Below are 24771 nucleotides of genomic sequence, written 5' to 3' on the forward strand. Positions count from 1 at the left end.
GATTGCGAGCTCCCCCCCTCAGTGTCCCTGAGCTCCAGGTGGTATCTCAGGTTCCTCTACTAATTTGTCTCTCTCTCTTATCCCAGCAGCGGACAATGACCTTGTCAATAATTAACATTTAATTTTAAAGGACAAGGTCCCGCAGATCCATTATTAATGATGTGCCACCCTATACGGTCTCCGTGCCGCCCCCTGCTGCCTGCCGCTCCCCATTACAACTGGGAGTCAGGAATCTTCCTTGGGAAGTGACTCCCAGCTATGAAGAGGCTGCAGTCAGCTGAGGGCCCCTCCTCCTCCTCCTCCCCATTAACACACCTCAAACATCCTGTTTTTCGGCAGGCCAGGAATGGCTTAAAGGGACCGGAGCCTTGGCTACACCGCAGTGCCTGTAAGTACGACTTAAATGTAGGAAGTGTACCATCTGATCCACTCCAGGAGACTGCTCCTTTAAAATGCATGAAGGTCCAGCACACATGGGGTTAACTGTCTTGGCTTGTATGGGCCATGTGCATGAGCCATGCTGGGGGGGGCGTCACTACGTCTGATGGGGCCCCGTACGTGGCCCCCTGTTTACTCTCTTTGTCGACATCAGCTGCTGCTGACGCAGCAGTTTTATAAAAAGTACATTCAATGTATCTAAATGCTTCCTGCAGAAGTTACAATGTATCTCGAGCCGGGCCCCAGAGCACTCCCATGGACTGCCACGTTGAGCTGTTGGCATGACAATTTGTCTTTGCCGGTGGCCCAACTGGATCTTTTTTAGACAAAAATAGTTCCCCAACCAAAGCTTCCAGTTTGCTTTTAGGGTGTTTCTTTTTTTAGCGGTGTGACCAATCACTGCAATTCCTTTTGTAGCACTAACTCTCAGTGGAGCTGCTGGTTTAAGTGGGCTTGTTACCTTCACTCTCGACACCCCTGTTTCACCGGCAACGGGTCTAGGGTTCCGTTGAGTTTACCTCTGGACGATAAAAGCACCAACACTTGAGTACGTTTTCAATGCTTTATTGAACCAAGTAACAAAGGAAGTAGCAGGAAAGAGGCAGGAGGGAAGCTGCAGGGAAGCTCAAATACCTTTCTTTAGGATTCTGGAGAACGTCCTTTAAAGTTGAATATTGTAATCGGATGCAATCCCCTTGTGGGACACAATCTTTGCTCGCCTGGATAGGCCTCTCTCACTTGCCTAGCAGCCAGTATGTAGCACGAACAAAAGTCTCTGCCACAGACTTGATTGAAATAAACCCGTACGATCCTCTGCCACAGGATGTATTAAATTTTGCGGTGAATGTCAGACACAGTACTTGGACCTCTAAGCCAACCCGGCAGTATTATGCTGTAGAACTACTTTAGGATACGTCCTCCAACCGAGTCACCAGGCCCCTCTCCAGACCAACACTCTGCATGATCCTTCCATGACAGGTCCTCCCCTAGGATCTTCTCAGTTGTCCAGCTTCTTCACTCTGGATAGACAGCTCAGGACCATTCCTCGGCTGCTGTGGTAGGCACCAGACATGCCTCTGGGCCCACCCCTGTGCCGCAGTGGCGCGAGCCTCTGGAAGGGAGGACCATGAGGTAGCACTCTAACGCATACCTGTTGGCCAGGAGGGCCAGCAGGTGGCTGTAAAACGAACCCCAAAACATGGCGTCTGTCCCATAAATACTCACTCCCAGAATGCAACTCTGAGGACCACCTCCACCGAGTTGTCTCCGGGACAGAGGAGCACCCATATGCTTCGACACATTGCCCTTCCAACACCAGCCATTGGTAACAGCGACACCCACCGGCTCAGTGTGGAACCACTCGCAACGTCAGCCAAGCTGGAACAGAGGCAAATCTAACTCCCCTAACGAGCAATTCACTAAATTTACCTATCAGATGGTAGATCATAAATCTACCAGCGCTACATTTTCATAGGATGGTTTTTCTGTGCCAAATACAGAAACCACTATGGGGGTCCTTGAGGAAGTTTTTGGGGGGGCTGTCATCCCAGCATAGGACCTGTGACCTGCAAAGTCATTTTGGGTTAATGACTCTCTAAGTGGTGAAGGATGGATGGGTCTGGAGCAAGCAGAGTCTGTCCTGAGGGGTGTGCTGCAGTCTTGGTATACATGGGTGCCCAAATTAGTGACTCTTCGGGAGGGTGTAGAATGTTAATCACTATTGCGTTTTGGTGGTGCCATAAGTCTGTGCCATAGGTGTGTCTGTGGTATACCTAGAACAGTTCCTGGCCACAACTCTCAGCTCCCCCCATTGACCTCAGCAATCAATCCTCAACCTCTGAGTAATCCCAACACTCAACCCTTCCCATACCGGACCCCAACAATCAATCCAAAACATTAACTGATGCCAACACCCAACCCTCCTTCTAAATGGCCCCAACATTCAACCCTTGCCATTACTGACCCCAGCACTTAACCCTTTCACACAACCTGGTCCAACAATCAGTCTTTCAACAACCTGACCCCAGCACTCAACCCTTAACTATACTCCTTACCCCAAAGCTCAACCCTTCCCTGAGCCCAATACTCAGTACTTCCCTTATTTGACTCTAACACTCAATCCTCACACAACCTAACCTCAACACTTAACCCTTCCCTTACTTGATCCTCACCCTCAATCCTCAACCAATCTAACTCCAAAACTCAAAACCTCACCTATCTGACCCCAGGAATGAACCCAACACTCAGCCCTCACTCAACCTGATCAGACAATTAGTCCTCAACTAACCTGACCTTAGCACTCAGTCCTTACCTAGCCTGACCCCAAAGCTCAGCCCTTTCCCTATCTCAGCCCATCACTCATTCCTTCCCTTATTTGATCCTAACACTCAATCCTTACGCAACCTAACCCCAACAATAAATCCTTCCCCTATCTGATCCTATCCCTTAATCCTTCTTTTGTCTGACCACAGCACTCAATCTCCAACTGCTCTGACTCCCAACACTTAAGACCTAACCTATCTGACCCCAGCACTCAACCCTTTCACTATCTGACTCCAACATGCAGCCCTCACATAACCTGGTCCAACAATCAGTCTCCAACCAACCTGACCCCAGCACTCAACCCTTAACTATCCTCCTGACCCCAAAGCTCAACCCTTCCTTGAGCCAACACTAAGTCCTTCCCTTATTTGACTCTAACACTCAATCCTCACACAACCTAACCTCAACACTTAACCCTTCCCTTACTTGATCCTCACTCTCAATCCTCAACCAATCTAACTCCAAAACTCATAACCTCACCTATCTGAACCCAATACTCAACCCTAACACAACCTCAATCCAACAATCAGCACTCAACTAACCTGACCCCAGCACTCATCCCTTACCTACCCTGACCCCAATGCTCAACCCTTTCCCTATCTAACCCAACACCTAATCCTTCCCTTATTTGATCCTAACACTCATTCCTCACACAATCTATCCCCAACACTTAACCCTTCCCTTATCTGATCCTAACCCTCAATCCTTCCTCTGTCTGACCGCAGCACTTATGTCTCAATCTGACTCCAACACTCAACCCTTTCCCTATCTGACCCCAGGACTTGACCCTCGCCCAACCTGACCACACCACTCAACCCTTTCCCTATCTGACCCCAACGCTCAACCCTTCCCTATTAGAGCCCAACACTTAATCCTAGCCCTTATTAGTACCTAACACACAAATATCACAACCTAACCTTAACACTCAACCCTTCCCTTATCTGATCCTAACCCTTACTCCTTCCTCTGTCTGATCCCAGCACTCAACCCTCACCCAACCTGGCCCCAACACTCCACCCTCCTTCTGTCTTACCTGAAAACTCAGTCCTCAACCAACCTGACCCCAACACTCAACCCCTCACCTATCTGATCCCAGCACTTAACCCTTACAAAACCTGACCACAACACTCAACCCTTTCCCTATCTGACCCCAATGCTCAACCCTTCCCTATCTGAGCCCAACACTCAATTCTTCCTTTATCTCATCCTAACCCTTAATCCTTCTTCTGACCCCAACACTCAATCCTCAACCAACCTGACCCCAACACTTAACCCTTCAACTCAATCTAAATAAATAATCAATCCTCAACCCTAACTGACCCCAACACTTAACCCTCCATTAAATTACTCCAACATGCAACCCTTGTCCTAACTGGCCCCAGCACTCAACCCTTCCTCTATCTGAATCCAACACCCAACCATCACGCAACCTGATCCAACAAACAATACCCAACCAACCTGACCCCAACACTCAACCCTTCCCTTATTTGGCCACAACACACAACCTAACCCCAATACTCAACCCTTTCCCTATCTGACCCCAACACTCAACTCTCACTCTGTCTGACCCCAACTCTTAATAAACAACCTGACCCCACTTAATATAACCATGACACTTAACCCTCCACACTGTAACCTTTACTCAGGCAGATTTCAGATATTTGTAATGTTGTCTCTTTTTTAAGTATATTAACATGATCACATCACTGCAGTTGCTAGTCCATTATTAAATCAATTGTGTCAAGTTGGTAGGCTATTTAAAATGGACGAGCTGCTGAACCGCAATGCACATTACATACATACAGCACTGAAAATATGCGACCATATCCTAACCATAAGCCCTAATACCTAATGCTGGTTAACCCCTGTGATGGAGCACTTACATTATGAGGTTCTAGGAACATTATATCCCTCCTGAGCTGAGATCTTACAATGCTGGGAACCTGGTGCCAAAAACAAGTTCTCTGGCATTCAAGGGGTGTTTGATAAGTACCGGTATTTTTGTAACTCTTCCTATCATACTTGACAAGAGAAAGAGGAAAAATTAGGTGAAAAGCCCATGAAAATAGCTGAACTGGTTTGACCAGAACGGTCATGAAGCACCCGCCTCAGGGACAGTGGGTGAACTTCACCACCGATTCCATAGAAGTCTTTCTGCTCAGAATCTGTAGTGCGTTTTTAGTAAGTGTGTATTACTGAATATTTGAAACACCTATGACACGTAGGAAAAGTAACGCTGTGTTGGACAAGCTTGGCTTGCTCCAGGCCTCACCTAAGTGACGTCTACTGACCACAATGAACACATTCAATGAACATGCCGGTCACCGTGCTAAAATTTGGATTCTTTTTTTGGTTGCACAGTGCCATCAGTAGACCTTTATAGGATTGTGGGGGCTGGTGGTAGGTAGGGCAGCCATGACGCTCTCACAGTCAGGGGCCCTAATGACCTATTCATTAGAGATTTCTTCTGGACGTTTCAGGTAATTTATTGGAGGGCCCAATGCAGGGGCATCAAGATGAACTCTGGGATAAGACCAGCTGGTCAGATTTTTGGTTATTGTTTATCATTTACTGGGAAGTGACCATTGGTGCAGCTTCCATGATTTCAATCGGTTGGAGTATGGAAATATTTGTACATTCGCCCATTAGTGGCTGTGGGTGACTGCTGAGATAAAACCAGTGTAGCCAGGTCTGCTGCCTAATGAGGCGACCGCAAAGGAACATGGGAGATGTAGTCTTCAAGGAGCACCCATGGTGCACCTGAGAGGGGCTCTGAACTACAACACCCACATGTCCCTGGACACACGGGAGGGCAGAGCAGGAGCTTTTCTTGGGCAATTGAGGTCTGGTCAGTGGTGGGTGGGGAATAAGAGAGTGCAGACCTGTTGCTTTCTGGGTCTATGCTCCCACTGGGAGAGACAACTTGTGAGAGCTGAGCCTGAGCCACTGAGGGCCTGAAGGAGGACCGGATTCCTGAATGCTGAGCCAGAGCTGTGCAGACTTTGGAGCCGTGGGTCTCTACAACAGATCTAAGAGGCTTAATCAAAGAGCTGGGAGGCCTGTTTTTGTGTATGCCTACAGCCAGTTAGGGCCTGATCGTAAGGACTGAGACCTTCTGGGACAACCAACTGCCAAGCGTATGGGATCGGATCCATTGCCTGCCAGGAGTAGTGAGCTGAACAACCCAGCCTAATCCCCTACTGCCCACAGTTAACGCCAACAGAGACTGCCCTTTACTTAACAGCCCTTCTGTTTGAAGCAGTTTCTCAACCAGGGTTCCATGGAATTCAAGGGTTTCTTCTGAAGTTGCTAAGGGTTCCTTGAGCAATGAGCAATTTCTGCCTCTTAGATAAGTTCCCACTGACGCCATTGATCTTTTTAGCTATCTGTAAGAGGGAAATTCTTCTCAATGATCACAAGTGTAAGGACCATTCTTCCCACTGACCATCACACTAATGTATCATGAGTTGTAGATGTAGTCTAAAGGGATAGCTTCATGTGCACCACCTTACAGATGAGCACCAGTGTTAGCCAGCCTAAATATGCTGCTTAGGGCACCAGGTACTTGCCCTTCCCAGGGGCATCCCTCTGAGGAATGTGTACACCTACCCATTCTTAAAGTGCACTCTGGGACTTTTTTTTGAATAGCTATTGCCAACAGTTACAATGAGACTTTTTTTATGTCATTCATGCTTCCACGGTTGATGCTGTTCTTACCAATGTTGTGTAGTCTAATGGGGCTTAGCCTTATTGCGGTGTAAGTTAATGGCCAGAGGTGAGGCTATTATTCCCGTCTGTTAATCGAACGTATTTATTGCCTTGTTCACTGTTCTATGCATTGCATTTTGCTTGCCCTGCAATAATTATATTTACTTTACCTACCGTCAAGCAGCTTGTGGCATATGTCCTGGGTGATAATACCGTTGTGGTATTACACTAATGCCTAAGCTAACCCAGGTCCCTGCAGCATGCTAAGACATATCCAGGAAGGTCAGACAGGACTAAGCAGTTGCAGAGTCATGGAGGAGAATAGAGGACCTGTCATACCAAGCGCCTCCTGCGGAGGGAGCTCTACAACAGTTACATGATAAGCCATCCAGACATTGTATTGATCTTTATGTGTGTGTGTGGGGGGGTGCAATCCATTGATTGTTCCTCTTCATGTATACAGAAGGGGTGACAGTGATGGTACACTAGGGACAGATGGATATTGGGGGGAGGTATCAGATGGGGGGGTTAAGTGACACAGGAAATAGATGTATATTTGGTACCTAGAAAATGGGGGTATATTGGGGTACACAGAACACAAGTATCAGATGGGGGGATCACAGTTATGGTACATAGGAGGGGATGTATATTGGGGTGTACAGGAAGCAGGTATCAGGTCACGGGTGACATTATAATACACAGGAGTATATTGGGGTACACAAGGGACAGGTATCAGGTCAGGGGTGATGGTCATAGTACACAGGAAAATATTGGGGTACACAGGGGGCAAGAATTAAGTCAGGGGTGATGTTATAATACACAGGAGTATATTGGGATACACAGAGGACAAGTATCAGGTCAGGGGTAACATTATGATACACAGGAGTATATTGGGGTACACAGGGGGGCAGGAATCAGGTTAGGGGTGACATTATAATACACAGGAGTATATTGGAGTACACAAGGGACAATTATTAGGTCAGGAGTGATAGTTATAGTACACAGGAGTATGTTGGGGTACACGGGACAAGTATCAGTTTAGTGGTGTCATTATAATATGCAGAAGTATATTGGGGTACACAGGGGGCAGGTATCAGGTCAGGGGTGATGTTATAGTACACAGGAGTATATTGGGGTACACAGGGGGAAGGTAGCAGGTCATGGGTGACACTATAATACACAGGCATATATTGGGGTACACAAGGGACAAGTATCAGGTCAGGGGTAACATTATGATACACAGGTGTATATTGGGGTACACAAGGGGCAGCTATCAGGTCAGGGATGATACTATAATACACAGGAGTATATTGGGGTGCAGGGGGGCAGGAATCAGGTTAGGGATGATGTTATAATACACAGGAGTATATCGGGGTACACAAGGGACAAGTATCAGGTCAGGGGTATCATTATGATACACAGGTGTATATTGGGGTACACAGGTGACAGGTATCAGGTCAGGGGTGATGATTATAGAACACAGGGGTATATTGGGGTGCACAGGGGGCAGGTATCAGGTTAGGGGTGATGGTTATGGTACACAGGAGGATAGTGGGGACAATTATCAGGTCAGGAGTGATAGTTATAGTACACAGGAGTATATTGGGGTACACAGGGGACAAGTATCAGGTCAGGGGTGTCATTACAATATGCAGGAGTATATTGGGGTACACAGGGGGCAGGTATCAGGTCAGGGGTGATGTTATAGTACACAGGAGTATATTGGGGTACACAGGGGGCAGGTATCAGGTCAGGGGTGATGTTATAGTACACAGGAGTATATTGGGGTACACAGGTATCAGATTGGAGGTGACAGTTATAGTACACAGAAGTGTATTGGGGTACACAGAGTGTTAGTTGTTAAATTATGAAGTCCCTGGTACACCTCAGGCAGTGAGGGGTTAATGGGAGGTGGGCTGTGGTTGGGGGCGGTGTGCGGCCCCCCATGGTACACACTGGCCCCTGTCAGTCCAGCAGAACAGAGGGCACTGTTGTAGTGCCAGGACTGGGGGGTGTGGTGGGGATACATAGATCCTCTGTCAGGGGAGAAATTGGTCATTCTGAGCGCAGAGAGCAGACTGAGAGCAGGACACAGTGAGGGCCACATCACTCTCCTCATACCAGGTGATACTCTAATAATACTCTACTATCACCCTTCTCACTGATACTCTACTATCACCCTTCTCACCGATACTCTACTATCACCCTTCTCACCGATACTCTACTATCACCCTTCTCACCGATACTCTACTATCACCCTTCTCACCGATACTCTACTATCACCCTTCTCACCGATACTCTACTATCACCCTTCTCACCGATACTCTACTATCACCCTTCTCACCGATACTCTACTATCACCCTTCTCACCGATACTCTACTATCACCCTTCTCACCGATACACTACTATTACCCTTCTCACCGATACTCTACTGTTACCCTTCTCACCGATACTCTACTATCACCCTTCTCATCGATACACTACTATTACCCTTCTCACCGATACTCTACTATCACCCTTCTCACCGATACTCTACTATCACCCTTCTCACCGATACTCTACTATCACCCTTCTCACCGATACACTACTATTACCCTTCTCACCGATACTCTACTGTTACCCTTCTCACCGATACTCTACTATCACCCTTCTCATCGATACACTACTATTACCCTTCTCACCGATACTCTACTATCACCCTTCTCACCGATACTCTACTATCACCCCTCTCACCGATACTCTACTGTTACCCTTCTCACCGATACTCTACTATCACCCTTCTCACGATACACTACTATCACCCTTCTCACCAATACTCTACTATCACCCTTCTCACCGATACTCTACTATCACCCTTCTCACCGATACACTACTATCACCCTTCTCACCAATACTCTACTATCACCCTTCTCACCGATACTCTACTATCACCCTTCTCACCGATACACTACTATCACCCTTCTCACCGATACTCTACTATCACCCTTCTCACCGATACTCTACTGTCACCCTTCTCACCGATACTCTACTGTTACTCTTCTCACCGATACTCTACTATCACCCTTCTCACCGATACTCTACTATCACCCTTCTCATCGATACACTACTATTACCCTTCTCACCGATACTCTACTATCTCCCTTCTCACAGATACCCTACTATCACCCTTCTCACCGATACTCTACTGTCACCCTTCTCACCGATACTCTACTGTTACTCTTCTCACCGATACTCTACTATCACCCTTCTCACCGATACTCTACTATCACCCTTCTCACCGATACTCTACTATCACCCTTCTCACCGATACTCTACTGTTACCCTTCTCACCGATACTCTACTATCACCCTTCTCATCGATACTCTACTATCACCCTTCTCACTGATACTCTACTATCACCCTTCTCACTGATACTCTACTATTACCCTTCTCACGATACTCTACTATCACCCTTCTCATCGATACTCTACTATCACCCTTCTCATCGATACTCTACTATCACCCTTCTCACTGATACTCTACTATTACCCTTCTCACGATACTCTACTATCACCCTTCTCACCGATACTCTACTATCACCCTTCTCACCGATACTCTACTATCACCCTTCTCACCGATACACTACTATCACCCTTCTCATCGATACTCTACTATCACCCTTCTCACCGATACACTACTATCACCCTTCTCATCGATACTCTACTATCACCCTTCTCATCGATACACTACTATCACCCTTCTCATCGATACTCTACTATCACCCTTCTCATCGATACACTACTATTACCCTTCTCATCAATACTCTACTATCACCCTTCTCATCGATACTCTACTATCACCCTTCTCACCGATACTCTACTATCACCCTTCTCATCGATACACTACTATTACCCTTCTCATCGATACTCTACTATCACCCTTCTCACCGATACTCTACTATCACCCTTCTCACCGATACTCTACTATCACCCTTCTCATCGATACTCTACTATCACCCCTCTCATCGATACTCTACTATCACCCCTCTCATCGATACTCTACTATCACCCCTCTCATCGATACTCTACTATCACCCTTCTCACCGATACTCTACTATCACCCTTCTCACCGATACACTACTATCACCCTTCTCATCAATACTCTACTATCACCCTTCTCACCGATACACTACTATCACCCTTCTCATCAATACTCTACTATCACCCTTCTCATCGATACACTACTATCACCCTTCTCACCGATACTCTACTATCACCCTTCTCATCGATACACTACTATTACCCTTCTCATCAATACTCTACTATCACCCTTCTCATCGATACTCTACTATCACCCTTCTCACCGATACTCTACTATCACCCTTCTCATCGATACACTACTATTACCCTTCTCATCGATACTCTACTATCACCCTTCTCACCGATACTCTACTATCACCCTTCTCACCGATACTCTACTATCACCCCTCTCATCGATACTCTACTATCACCCCTCTCATCGATACTCTACTATCACCCCTCTCATCGATACTCTACTATCACCCTTCTCACCGATACTCTACTATCACCCTTCTCACCGATACTCTACTATCACCCCTCTCATCGATACTCTACTATCACCCCTCTCACCGATACTCTACTATCACCCCTCTCACCGATACTCTACTATTACCCTTCTCATCGATACTCTACTATCACCCCTCTCATCGATACTCTACTATTACCCTTCTCACTGCTCACTATTCCTCTGCTACTTATTGCTTTTCACAGTTTAATTCTGCATTTACTCTTCTTACTGTTACTATGCTCAATGTTACCACAATTATGACTCTTGTTACTTCTCATATTCTTAGTGTTACCTCCTTATATTACTTTCCTACATTTTACCCTTCACTATGTCTCTACGCCCTGTTACTCTGTGTACTATATCTTTGCTCCCTGTTACTCTCTGTACTATGTCTCTGCTCCCTGTCTCTGCCTACTATTACTCTGTGTACTATATCTCTGCTTTCCTACATTGTTACCCTTCACACTGTTACTCTCTGTGCTATGTCTCTGCTCCCTGTTACTCTGTGTACTATGTCTCTGTTCACTGTTACTCTGTGTACTATGTCTCTGCTTGCATTTACTCTGAGTACTATGTCTCTGCTCCCTGTTACTCTGTGTACTATATCTCTGCCTACTATTACTCTGTGTACTATGTCTCTGCATCATGTTACTCTGTGTACTATGTCTCTGCTCCCTGTTACTCTGTGTACTATGTCTCTGCCTATTATTACTCTGTGTACTATGTCTCTGCTCCCTGTTAATCTGTGTACTATGTCTCTGCCTACTATTACTCTGTTACGCTCTGTACTATGTCTCTGCTCCCTGTTACGCTCTGTACTATGTCTCTGCTCCCTGTTACGCTCTGTACTATGTCTCTGCTCCCTGTTACTCTCTGTACTATGTCTCTGCTCCCTGTTACTCTCTGTACTATGTCTCTGCTCCCTGTTACTCTCTGTACTATGTCTCTGCTCCCTGTTACTCTCTGTACTATGTCTCTGCTCCCTGTTACTCTCTGTACTATGTCTCTGCTCCCTGTTACTCTCTGTACTATGTCTCTGCTCCCTGTTACTCTCTGTACTATGTCTCTGCTCCCTGTTACTCTCTGTACTATGTCTCTACTCCCTGTTACTCTCTGTACTATGTCTCTGCTCCCTGTTACTCTCTGTACTATGTCTCTGCTCCCTGTTACTCTCTGTACTATGTCTCTGCTCCCTGTTACTCTCTATACTATGTCTCTGCTCCCTGTTACTCTCTGTACTATGTCTCTGCTCCCTGTTCATCTGTGTACTATGTCTCTGCTCCCTGTTAATCTGTGTACTATGTCTCTGCCTATTATTACTCTGTGTACTATGTCTCTGCTCCCTGTTAATCTGTGTACTATGTCTCTGCCTATTATTACTCTGTGTACTATGTCTCTGCTCCCTGTTACTCTGTGTACTATGTCTCTACCTACTATTACTCTGTGTACTATGTCTCTGCCTAATTTTACTCTGTATACTATGTTCACTGATACTCTAGGGATTAATTTCCTAAAACTGGAGAGTACAAAATCCGGTGCGGCTGTGTATGGGAGCCAGTCAGCTTCCAGGTCTTAATTGTCAAAGCTTAAAGTGACACTAAAGGTTTTTTTTTATTTTTTAAATAACAAACATATCATACTTACCTCCACTGTGCGGCTCCATTTGCAGAGTGGCCCCGATCCTCCTCTTCTGGGGTCCCTCCATGGCTCCTCCCCACATCAGATACCCCCCTAGGAGAAGTGCTCTCCCGGGGGGGGTTTACCTTGCGGGAGCGCTCCCGAGTCCATCATTCGGTGTCCATAGACATGAATGCCGGACTCAACCCCGCCCCCTGGTACCCACATCATTGGATCTGATTGACAGCAGTGGGAGCCAATGGCTATGCTGCTTTCAGTCTATCCAATCAAGAGGCCGGGATCCCCGGGCAGAGAGAGAGCGCACCCCCGACAGGTCAAGTTCGAGGGTTCAGGTAAGTATAAGTGGGGGGGCTGGGGGGCCGGTCACTGACAGGTGTTTTTCTAGACATGTGCAATTAGTCTTGTATGAATCGGAAATTCGTACATTCGTAAGGATCCGAAATACGAAATTTTATTTACGAACTTATAAATTTATGATAACAAACTTTCGTTATTGTTACAAAAGTTAACAAAACTAAAAGTTAAAAACCCAGGAAGTCATCACAGTACAGGGATGGGGGGAGCCCCTCATAATGAGCACAGCACAGGGATGGGGGGAGCCCCTCATAATGAGCACAGCACAGGGATGGTGGGAGCCCCTCATAATGAGCACAGCACAGGGATGGGGGGAACCTCATAATGAGCACAGGGATGGTGGGAGCCCCTCATAATGAGCACAGGGATGGGGGGAGCCCCTCATAATGAGCACAGCACAGGGATGGGGGGAGCCCCTCATAATGAGCACAGCACAGGGATGGTGGGAGCCCCTCATAATGAGTACAGCACAGGGATGGTGGGAGCCCCTCATAATGAGCACAGTACAGGGATGGGAGGAGCCCCTCATAATGAGTACAGTACAGGGATGGGGGAGCCCCTCATAATGAACACAGCACAGGGATGGTGGGAGCCCCTCATAATGAGCACAGCACAGGGATGGTGGGAGCCCCTCATAATGAGTACAGCACAGGGATGGTGGGAGCCCCTCATAATGAGTACAGCACAGGGATGGTGGGAGCCCCTCATAATGAGCACAGTACAGGGATGGTGGGAGCCCCTCATAATGAGCACAGTACAGGGATGGTGGGAGCCCCTCATAATGAGCACAGGGATGGGGGGAGCCCCTCATAATGAGCACAGCACAGGGATGGGGGGAGCCCCTCATAATGAGCACAGCACAGGGATGGTGGGAGCCCCTCATAATGAGTACAGCACAGGGATGGTGGGAGCCCCTCATAATGAGCACAGTACAGGGATGGGAGGAGCCCCTCATAATGAGTACAGTACAGGGATGGTGGGAGCCCCTCATAATGAGCACAGTACAGGGATGGGGGAGCCCCTCATAATGAACACAGCACAGGGATGGTGGGAGCCCCTCATAATGAGCACAGCACAGGGATGGTGGGAGCCCCTCATAATGAGTACAGCACAGGGATGGTGGGAGCCCCTCATAATGAGTACAGCACAGGGATGGTGGGAGCCCCTCATAATGAGCACAGTACAGGGATGGTGGGAGCCCCTCATAATGAGCACAGTACAGGGATGGTGGGAGCCCCTCATAATGAGTACAGTACAGGGATGGGGGAGCCCCTCATAATGAGCACAGCACAGGGATGGTGGGAGCCCCTTATAATGAGCATAGCACAGGGATGGGGGGAGCCCCTCATAATGAGCACAGCACAGGGATGGTGGGAGCCCCTCATAATGAGCACAGTACAGGGATGGTGGGAGCCCCTCATAATGAGTACAGTACAGGGATGGGGGAGCCCCTCATAATGAGCACAGCACAGGGATGGTGGGAGCCCCTCATAATGAGCACAGGGATGGTGGGAGCCCCTCATAATGAGCACAGCACAGGGATGGTGGGAGCCCCTCATAATGAGCACAGGGATGGTGGGAGCCCCTCATAATGAGCACAGCACAGGGATGGGGGGAGCCCCTCATAATGAGCACAGGGATGGTGGGAGCCCCTCATAATGAGCACAGGGATGGTGGGAGCCCCTCATAATGAGCACAGCACAGGGATGGTGGGAGCCCCTCATAATGAGTACAGCACAGGGATGGGGGGAGCCCCTCATAATGAGCACAGTACAGGGATGGTGGGAGCCCCTCATAATGAGCACAGCACAGGGATGGGGGGAGCCCCTCATAATGAGCACAGGGATGGTGGGAGCCCCTCATAATGAGCACAGGGATGGTGGGAGCCCCTCATAATGAGTACAGCACAGGGATGGGGGAGCCCCTCATAATGAGCACAGCACAGGGATGGTGGGAGCCCCTCATAATGAGCACAGGGATGGTGGGAGCCCCTCATAATGAGCACAGGGATGGTGGGAGCCCCTCATAATGAGCACAGCACAGGGATGGGGGAGCCCCTCATAATGAGCACAGCACAGGGATGGTGGGAGCCCCTCATAATGAGCACAGGGATGGTGGGAGCCCCTCATAATGAGCACAGCACAGGGATGGTGGGGGCCCCTCATAATGAGCACAGCACAGGGATGGTGGGAGCCCCTCATAATGAGCACAGGGATGGTGGGAGCCCCTCATAATGAGCACAGCACAGGGATGGTGGGAGCCCCTCATAATGAGCACAGGGATGGTGGGAGCCCCTCATAATGAGCACAGCACAGGGATGGGGGAGCCCCTCATAATGAGCACAGGGATGGTGGGAGCCCCTCATAATGAGCACAGGGATGGTGGGAGCCCCTCATAATGAGCACAGCACAGGGATGGGGGAGCCCCTCATAATGAGCACAGCACAGGGATGGGGGAGCCACTCATAATGAGCACAGCACAGGGATGGGGGAGCCCCTCATAATGAGCACAGCACAGGGATGGGGGAGCCCCTCATAATGAGCACAGTACAGGGATGGTGGGAGCCCCTCATAATGAGCACAGCACAGGGATGGGGGGAGCCCCTTATAATGAGCACAGCACAGGGATGGGGGAGCCCCTCATAATGAGCACAGGGATGGTGGGAGCCCCTCATAATGAGCACAGCACAGGGATGGGGGAGCCCCTCATAATGAGCACAGCACAGGGATGGTGGGAGCCCCTCATAATGAGCACAGGGATGGTGGGAGCCCCTCATAATGAGTACAGCACAGGGATGGTGGGAGCCCCTCATAATGAGCACAGCACAGGGATGGGGGAGCCCCTCATAATGAGCACAGCACAGGGATGGTGGGAGCCCCTCATAATGAGCACAGGGATGGTGGGAGCCCCTCATAATGAGCACAGGGATGGTGGGAGCCCCTCATAATGAGCACAGCACAGGGATGGGAGGAGCCCCTCATAATGAGCACAGTACAGGGATGGTGGGAGCCCCTCATAATGAGCACAGTACAGGGATGGTGGGAGCCCCTCATAATGAGCACAGTACAGGGATGGGGGGAACCTCATAATGAGCACAGCACAGGGATGGTGGGAGCCCCTCATAATGAGCACAGGGATGGTGGGAGCCCCTCATAATGAGCACAGGGATGGTGGGAGCCCCTCATAATGAGCACAGTACAGGGATGGTGGGAGCCCCTCATAATGAGCACAGCACAGGGATGGTGGGAGCCCCTCATAATGAGCACAGCACAGGGATGGTGGGAGCCCCTCATAATGAGCACAGGGATGGTGGGAGCCCCTCATAATGAGCACAGCACAGGGATGGTGGGAGCCCCTCATAATGAGCACAGTACAGGGATGGGGGAGCCCCTCATAATGAGTACAGTACAGGGATGGTGGGAGCCGCGATCGGTAGAGCGAGAGCAATAATTCTAGCCCTAGACCTCCTCTGTAACTCAAAACATGCAACCTGTAGAATTTTTTAAACGTCGCCTATGGAAATTTTTAAGGGTAGAAATTTGTCGCCATTCCAAGAGCGGGCGCAATTTTGAAGCGTGACGTGTTGGGTATCAATTTACTCGGCGTAGCATTATCTTTCGCAATATAAAAAGAAATGGGCCAACTTTACTGTTGTCTTATTTTTTAATTTAAAAAAAGTGTATTTTTTCCAAAAAAAGTGCGCTTGTAAGACCGCTGCGCAAATATGATGTGACAGAAAGTATTGCAACGACCACCATTTTATTCTCTAGGGTGTTAGAAAAAAGATATATTGTTTGGGGGTTCTAAGTAATTTTCTAGCAAAAAAAAACAGTTTTTAACTTGTAATTAACAAATCTCAGAAAGAGGCTCGGTCCTTAAGTGGTTAATTAAAGAAGCTAAAGTTAGAAGCTGATTGGCCGCCATGCAGAGCTGCACCAGATTCTGCACTCTCCAGTTTTAGGAAATTTCCCCCTCTGAGTATTCAGTCTCTGCTTCCTGCTACTGCGTGTACTATATATCATCTGGATACAGTGAGTACCATTTCTCTGCTCCCTGTTACTCTCTATACTATGTCTCTGCTCCCTGTTACTCTCTATACTATGTCTCTGCTCCCTGTTACTCTCTGTACTATGTCTCTGCTCCCTGTTACTCTGTGTACTATGTCTCTGCTCCCTGTTACTCTCTATACTATGTCTCTGCTCCCTGTTACTCTCTATACTATGTCTCTGCTCCCTGTTACTCTCTGTACTATGTCTCTGCTCCCTGTTACTCTGTGTACTATGTCTCTGCTCCCTGTTACTCTCTGTACTATGTCTCTGTTCACTGTTACTCTGTGTACTATGTCTCTGCTCCCTATTACTCTCTATACTATGTCTCTGTTCACTGTTACTCTCTATACTATGTCTCTGCTCCCTGTTACTCTGTGTACTATGTCTCTGTTCATTGTTACTCTGTGTACTATGTCTCTGTTCATTGTTACTCTGTGTACTATGTCTCTGCTCCCTGTTACTCTCTGTACTATGTCTCTGTTCACTGTTACTCTGTGTACTATGTCTCTGCTCCCTATTACTCTCTATACTATGTCTCTGCTCCCTGTTACTCTCTATACTATGTCTCTGCTCCCTGTTACTCTCTATACTATGTCTCTGCTCCCTGTTACTCTCTATACTATGTCTCTGCTCCCTGTTACTCTCTGTACTATGTCTCTGCTCCCTGTTACTCTCTGTACTATGTCTCTGTTCACTGTTACTCTGTGTACTATGTCTCTGCTCCCTATTACTCTCTATACTATGTCTCTGTTCACTGTTACTCTCTATACTATGTCTCTGCTCCCTGTTACTCTGTGTACTATGTCTCTGTTCATTGTTACTCTGTGTACTATGTCTCTGTTCATTGTTACTCTGTGTACTATGTCTCTGCTCCCTGTTACTCTCTGTACTATGTCTCTGTTCACTGTTACTCTCTATACTATGTCTCTGCTCCCTGTTACTCTGTGTACTATGTCTCTGCTCCCTGTTACTCTCTATACTATGTCTCTGCTCCCTGTTACTCTGTGAACTATGTCTCTGTTCACTGTTACTCTGTGTACTATGTCTCTGTTCACTGTTACTCTCTGTACTATGTCTCTGCTCCCTGTTACTCTCTGTACTATGTCTCTGCTCCCTGTTACTCTCTGTACTATGTCTCTGCTCCCTGTTACTCTCTGTACTATGTCTCTGCTCCCTGTTACTCTCTGTACTATGTCTCTGCTCCCTGTTACTCTCTGTACTATGTCTCTGTTCACTGTTACTCTCTGTACTATGTCTCTGCTCCCTGTTACTCTCTGTACTATGTCTCTGCTCCCTGTTACTCTCTGTACTATGTCTCTGCTCCCTGTTACTCTCTGTACTATGTCTCTGCTCCCTGTTACTCTCTGTACTATGTCTCTGCTCCCTGTTACTCTCTGTACTATGTCTCTGCTCCCTGTTACTCTCTGTACTATGTCTCTGCTCCCTGTTACTCTCTGTACTATGTCTCTGCTCCCTGTTACTCTCTGTACTATGTCTCTGCTCCCTGTTACTCTCTGTACTATGTCTCTGCTCCCTGTTACTCTCTGTACTATGTCTCTGCTCCCTGTTACTCTCTGTACTATGTCTCTGTTCACTGTTACTCTGTGTACTATGTCTCTGCTCCCTGTTACTCTCTGTACTATGTCTCTGCTCCCTGTTACTCTCTGTACTATGTCTCTGTTCACTGTTACTCTGTGTACTATGTCTCTGCTCCCTGTTACTCTCTATACTATGTCTCTGCTCCCTGTTACTCTCTATACTATGTCTCTGCTCCCTGTTACTCTCTGTACTATGTCTCTGCTCCCTGTTACTCTGAGTACTATATTTCTGTTCACTATTACTCTGTGTACTATGTCTCTGCATGCTGATACTCTTGTCACTTTTTTAATAAGAACAAATTTTTTTATAAATGTCACTTTTTTTATAACTGTCACTTTTTTATATAATAACTGTCACTTTTTTATATAATAACTGTCACTTTTTTGAGAAGTTTCCTCATCCTGGTGTGTGAGTGTTGTGAGTTGATGGTAGTATTGTAACACATGGAGATTGTACACATTGTATGAAATAGTAACAGTGTGTGACCAGCTGAAAACCTGTTTCCTCTGGATTCTTGTAAGCCCCGCCCCCTTTCTCCCCACCCTCTCTCCTCCCCATCTGACCCCGCCCTTTCTTCTCTCTCTCCCTGCAGCTTAACATGGCAGCCGCACAGACAGAGGTGGAACGCGCAATCGTCACCATCGTGACCACTTTCTTCGAACACGCCGGCGAGGAGGGCAAGAAGGAGACCCTGACGCAGGGCGAGTTCAACAGTCTGGTGGCCAAAGAGCTTCCAGGTCTAATGAAGGTGAGCAGCCAAGCCCCACCCCTTTCTGAGTGCTCCCATGTACTAGCCAATAAAAGTCATGCGAAAGATCTACTGAGCCACGCCCCCTCCTGAGAGCTCCCACCTTCTCCCTAATAAAAGTCACACCAAAGATCTACTAAGCCACACCCCCTCCTGAGAGCTCCCACCTACTCCCCAATAAAAATCACGCCAAAGATCTACTAAGCCACGCCCCCTCCTGAGAGCTCCCACCTACTCCCCAATAAAAGTCACACCAAAGATCTACTAAGCCACACCCCCTCCTGAGAGCTCCCACCTACTCCCCAATAAAAGTCACACCAAAGATCTACTAAGCCAACACCGCCTCCTGAGAGCTCCCACCTACTCCCCAATAAAAGTCACACCAAAGATCTACTAAGCCACGCCCCCTCCTGAGAGCTCCCGCCTACTCCCCAATACAAATACGCTGCCAAAGATCTACTAAGCCACACCCCCTCCTGAGAGCTCCCGCCTACTCCCCAATACAAATACGCTGCCAAAGATCTACAAAGCCACGCCCCCTCATGAGAGCTCCCGCCTACTCCCCAATACAAATACGCTGCCAAAGATCTACTAAGCCACACCCCCTCCTGAGAGCTCCCATGTACTCCCCAATAAAAGTCACGCCAAAGATATACTAAGCCACACCCCCTCCTGAGAGCTCCCATGTACTCCCCAATAAAAGTCACGCCAAAGATATACTAAGCCACACCCCCTCCTGAGAGCTCCCATGTACTCCCCAATAAAAGTCACACCAAAGATATACTAAGCCACACCCCCTCCTTAGAGCTCCCACCTACTCCCCAATACAAAGCACGCCAAAGATCTACGAAGCCCACAAAGTGGCCCCCACCCAACCCAGGGCACCATTATAAAGGGGCCCGATCACCCAGTCATGTGCACCATTCTAAAGAGTGCACCTCAACCCAGCCTAGTCCACCATTATAAAAGGGCCCCCACCCAACTTACTCCAATATAAAAGGGCCCCCCACCCAACCCTAGTACACCATTATGAAAAGGCCCCTCACCCATTGCAGTGCCCCACTTTAAAGATCCCCTACCCAACTAAGTGCACCATTATAAAAGGGCCCCAACCCAACTAGTACACCAATTTAAAAACTCCCTCCTTACCCAACCATTATAAAAGGGCCCTCCCTGCCCACCCAACCCAGTGCACCACTGTAAAAAGCACCCCCTGCCCAGCTAAGTGCACCATTATAAAGAGCCCCCTCCCACCCCCCACCCAGCTGAGTGCAGCATTGTAATATTCCATAGATGACTGTAAATGTGGATGTAGCCCAGATACACTATATTACCAAAAGTATTGGGACGCCTGCCTTTACACACACATGAACTTTAATGGCCTCCCAGTCTTAGTCCGTAGGGTTCAATATTGAGTTGGCCCACCCTTTGCAGCTATAACAGCTTCAACTGTTCTGGGAAGGCCGTCTACAAGGTTTAGGAGTGTGTCTATGGGAATGTTTGACCATTCTTCCAGAAGAACATTTGTGAGGTCAGGCAGTGATGTTGCATGAGAAGGCCTGGCTCACAGTCTCTGCTCTAATTCATCCCAAAGGTGTTCTATTGAGAGGTAAGGACTCTGTGCAGGCCAGTCAAGTTCCTCCACCCCAAACTGGCTCATCCATGTCTTTATGGACCTTGCTTTGTGCACTGGTCCAAATCATTTGGTGGAGGGGGATTATAGTGTGGGGGTTGTTTTTCAGGTTGGGCTTGGCCCCTTAGTTACAGTGAAGTGAACTCTTGAGGTGTCAGCATACCAAGACATTTTGGACATTTCCACGCTCCCATTTTTGAGGTCAGGACTCTGTGCAGGCCATTCAAGTTCCTCCACCCCGAACTTGCTCATCCATGTCTTTATGAACCTTGCTTTTTGCTCTGGTGGGCAGTCATGTTGGAACAGGAAGGGGCCATCCCCAAACTGTTCCCACAAAGTTGGGAGCATGAAATTGTCCAAAATGTCTTGATATGCTGATGCCTTAAGAGTTCCCTTCACTGGAACTAAGGAGCCAAGCCCAACCCCTGAAAAACATCCCCCCACACCATAATCCCCCCTCCACCAAATGATGTGGACAAAGCAAGGTCCATAAAAACATGGATGAGTGAGTTTGGGGTGGAGGAACCTGACTGACCTGCACAGAGTCCTCACCTCAAGCCGATAGAACACTTTAGAGAGGAGACTGCGAGCCAGACCTTCTCGTCCAACATCAGTGCCTGACCTCACAAATGCTCTTCTGGAAGAATGGTCAAACATTCCCATAGACACACTCCTGAACCTTGTGGACGGCCTTCCCAGAAGAGTTGAAGCTGTTATAGCTGAAAAGGGTGGACCAACTCAATACTGAACCCTACGGACTAAGACTGGGATGTCATTAAAGTTCATGTGCGTGTAAAGGCAGGTGTCCCAATACTTTTGGTAATATACTGTATACATCAAGAGCCTGCACAGATATACTCCTCTAGAGCAATGTGCCCATCCCCCTCCTCGGCATCAGATATGTCACCATGGTAGAGTTCCACTTTAAAGCCCCAATACAGGCAGCTTCTATTTTTTATTATTGGTAAAGGGTTCAAACCCTCCCCCCGTCTTTTGCCGAACAAAACATTTTTGTCTGGAGTTTTGCTTTAAGAGAGCTGCCTTGTTGGAGGATTGAGAGGAAGGTGGCTGTGCGCAGGGGAATACCTTCCCCCCAGAATGAGGAATTCCATCTGGAATCTGTCAGACGCCCCTCTATGAATGGTTCCATTACACCGAGAAGTTCAGGTCATTCAATCCACCCCTGACGTGTTTATACATCAGGAACAATGTCCTCGTTTTCCTGCCCGGGGGGAGGACAGGTGAGCTTTGTCCAGGAGTGTGAGAGCCGGCTTGTTCCCTGTGGCTTCCCGCCACGTTCTCTGAGAGCCAATTCATCTCCCCAACTCCAATCAATACCACCAAACAGAAGTCCACTCTTCCAGCGGGGGCCCCCTGGGGGCTGGGGGTCGGTGACCTCTGGTCTGACACACTGTTATTATTATACATTTATATAGCTCTGACATATACCGCAGTGCTGTACAGAGATCACTGAGCCAGTCAGATCAGTCTCTGTACCAGAGGAGCTTACACTCTAATGTCCCCTCCCCCACAGTCACACACTATTATTATTATTATTATTATACATTTATATAGCTCTGACATATACCGCAGTGCTGTACAGAGATCACTGAGCTAGTCTCCCTGGTATCAGTAGGTGTTGCATGACCAGGCTGCTGCCATGTTTCGCTAACCTCTCCTCCCTTCCTCAGGACGTCTCCCTGGAGGACAAGCTGAAGGAGTTGGACATTAATCAGGACCAGGAGCTGAAATTTAACGAGTTCTGGAGACTCATCGGAGAGCTGGCCAAGGAGACCAAGAAAGAGATCAAAGCCAAAAAGAAGTGAAGAGCCACGGAGAGGGCGGAGCCACCAGGAACAAAGCCATCGGAATGCATTCTCATTTTTGTTTATTTTAATAAAATGAAACCGCTTTTGTGAATTGTGTCTTATGTATTGTTATGCTAATAAAATAGCTATATAGCTCTGACATATACTGTTACTAGCCATCACTGGAGTGCCTGTAGACTGGAAATGGCTTCAAAGAGGCTGCATGAGATCAGCAGCACTTAGATATACCAAAGGATGAAAAAAATTGTGAGTTTATTATTCACAATGCACAGAGCAAACTTTGGGGTCTACCATGGGCAAGACCTAGAACCTGGCACCCATAGCACGTGCCCCAAGTCTTCTACGGAGTGCACCAAGTCCTACGGAGAGCCCCAGGTCTTGTACTGAGTACCCCAGGTCTTGTACTGAGTACCCCAGGTCTTGTACCGAGTGCCCCAAGTCTTGTACTTAGTGTCCCGGGTCTTGTACTGAGAGCCCCAGGTCTTGTACTGAGTTCCCCAGGTCTTGTGCTGAGAGCCCCAGGTCTTGTGCTGAGTTCCCAGGTCTTGTACAGAGAACCCCAGGTCTTGTACTGAGTTCCCCAGGTCTTGTACTGAGTTCCCCAGGTCTTGTACTGAGTTCCCCAGGTCTTGTACTGAGTTCCCCAGGTCTTGTACTGAGAGCCCCAGGTCTTGTACTGAGTTCCCAGGTCTTGTACTGAGAACCCCAGGTCTTGTACTGAGTTCCCCAGGTCTTGTACTGAGAGCCCCAGATCTTGAACTGAGAGCCCCAGGTCTTGAACTGAGTACCCCAGGTCTTGTACTGAGAGCCCCAGGTCTTGTACTGAGAGCCCCAGGTCTTGTACTGAGAGCCCCAGGTCTAGTACTGAGAGCCCCAGGTCTTGTACTGAGAGCCCCAGGTCTTGTACTGAGAGCCCCAGGTCTTGTACTGAGAGCCCCAGGTCTTGTACTGAGTTCCCAGGTCTTGTACTGAGTTCCCCAGGTCTTGTACTGAGTTCCCCAGGTCTTGTACTGAGAGCCCCAGATCTTGTACTGAGAGCCCCAGGTCTTGTACTGAGAGCCCCAGGTCTTGTACTGAGAGCCCCAGGTCTTGAATTGAGAGCCCCAGGTCTTGTACTGAGAGCCCCAGGTCTTGTACTGAGAGCCCCAGGTCTTGTACTGAGTTCCCAGGTCTTGTACTGAGTTCCCCAGGTCTTGTACTGAGAGCCCCAGATCTTGTACTGAGAGCCCCAGGTGTTGTACTGAGAGCCCCAGGTCTTGTACTGAGAGCCCCAGGTCTTGAATTGAGAGCCCCAGGTCTTGTACTGAGAGCCCCAGGTCTTGTACTGAGAGCCCCAGGTCTAGTACTGAGAGCCCCAGGTCTAGTACTGAGAGCCCCAGGTCTAGTACTGAGAGCCCCAGGTCTTGTACTGAGAGCCCCAGGTCTTGTACTGAGAGCCCCAGGTCTTGTACTGAGTTCCCAGGTCTTGTACTGAGTTCCCCAGGTCTTGTACTGAGAGCCCCAGATCTTGTACTGAGAGCCCCAGGTCTTGTACTGAGTTCCCCAGGTCTTGTACTGAGAGCCCCAGGTCTTGTACAGAGTACCCTAGGTCTTGTACTGAGAGCCCCAGGTCTTGTACTGAGAGCCCCAGGTCTTGTACTGAGTTCCCCAGGTCTTGTACTGAGTTCCCCAGGTCTTGTACTGAGAGCCCCAGATCTTGTACTGAGAGCCCCAGGTCTTGTACTGAGTCCCCCAAGTCTTGTTCTAAGAGCCCCAGGTCTTGTACTGAGAGCCCCAGGTCTTGTACTGAGAGCCCCAGGTCTTGTACTGAGAGCCCCAGGTCTAGTACTGAGAGCCCCAGGTCTTGTACTGAGAGCCCCAGGTCTTGTACTGAGAGCCCCAGGTCT

The 24771-nt window shown here is 48.4% G+C and overlaps 1 protein-coding gene across 2 annotated transcripts; it reads left to right on the top strand.

Annotated features, from left to right (window-relative positions):
* The first annotated feature begins 231 nt into the window (after positions 1–231).
* On the top strand, positions 232–23024 carry LOC141116674 (protein S100-A13-like). Of its 2 annotated transcripts, none has more exons than XM_073609066.1 (3): positions 232–388; positions 19268–19423; positions 22748–23024. In XM_073609066.1, the coding sequence occupies exons 2-3, from the start codon at positions 19274–19276 to the stop codon at positions 22880–22882; spliced, it is 285 nt and encodes a 94-aa protein (XP_073465167.1). In that variant the 5' UTR covers positions 232–388; positions 19268–19273; the 3' UTR covers positions 22883–23024. The 2 variants fall into 2 exon arrangements, with proteins under 2 accessions (XP_073465167.1, XP_073465168.1); XM_073609067.1 differs by lacking the exon at positions 232–388 and adding an exon at positions 8444–8592.
* Positions 23025–24771: the final 1747 nt, after the last annotated feature.

The sequence above is a fragment of the Aquarana catesbeiana genome, linkage group LG13, assembly GCF_042186555.1.
Source record: "Aquarana catesbeiana isolate 2022-GZ linkage group LG13, ASM4218655v1, whole genome shotgun sequence".
Lineage (NCBI taxonomy): Eukaryota > Metazoa > Chordata > Amphibia > Anura > Ranidae > Aquarana > Aquarana catesbeiana.

Bases quoted from the DNA above. Each gene is read 5' to 3' on its own strand.
- LOC141116674 (XM_073609066.1), top strand. From the start codon at position 19,274: ATGGCAGCCGCACAGACAGAGGTGGAACGCGCAATCGTCACCATCGTG. The intron at 19,424-22,747 runs GTGAGCAGCCAA...TCCCTTCCTCAG, and splicing joins AGCTTCCAGGTCTAATGAAG to GACGTCTCCCTGGAGGACAA.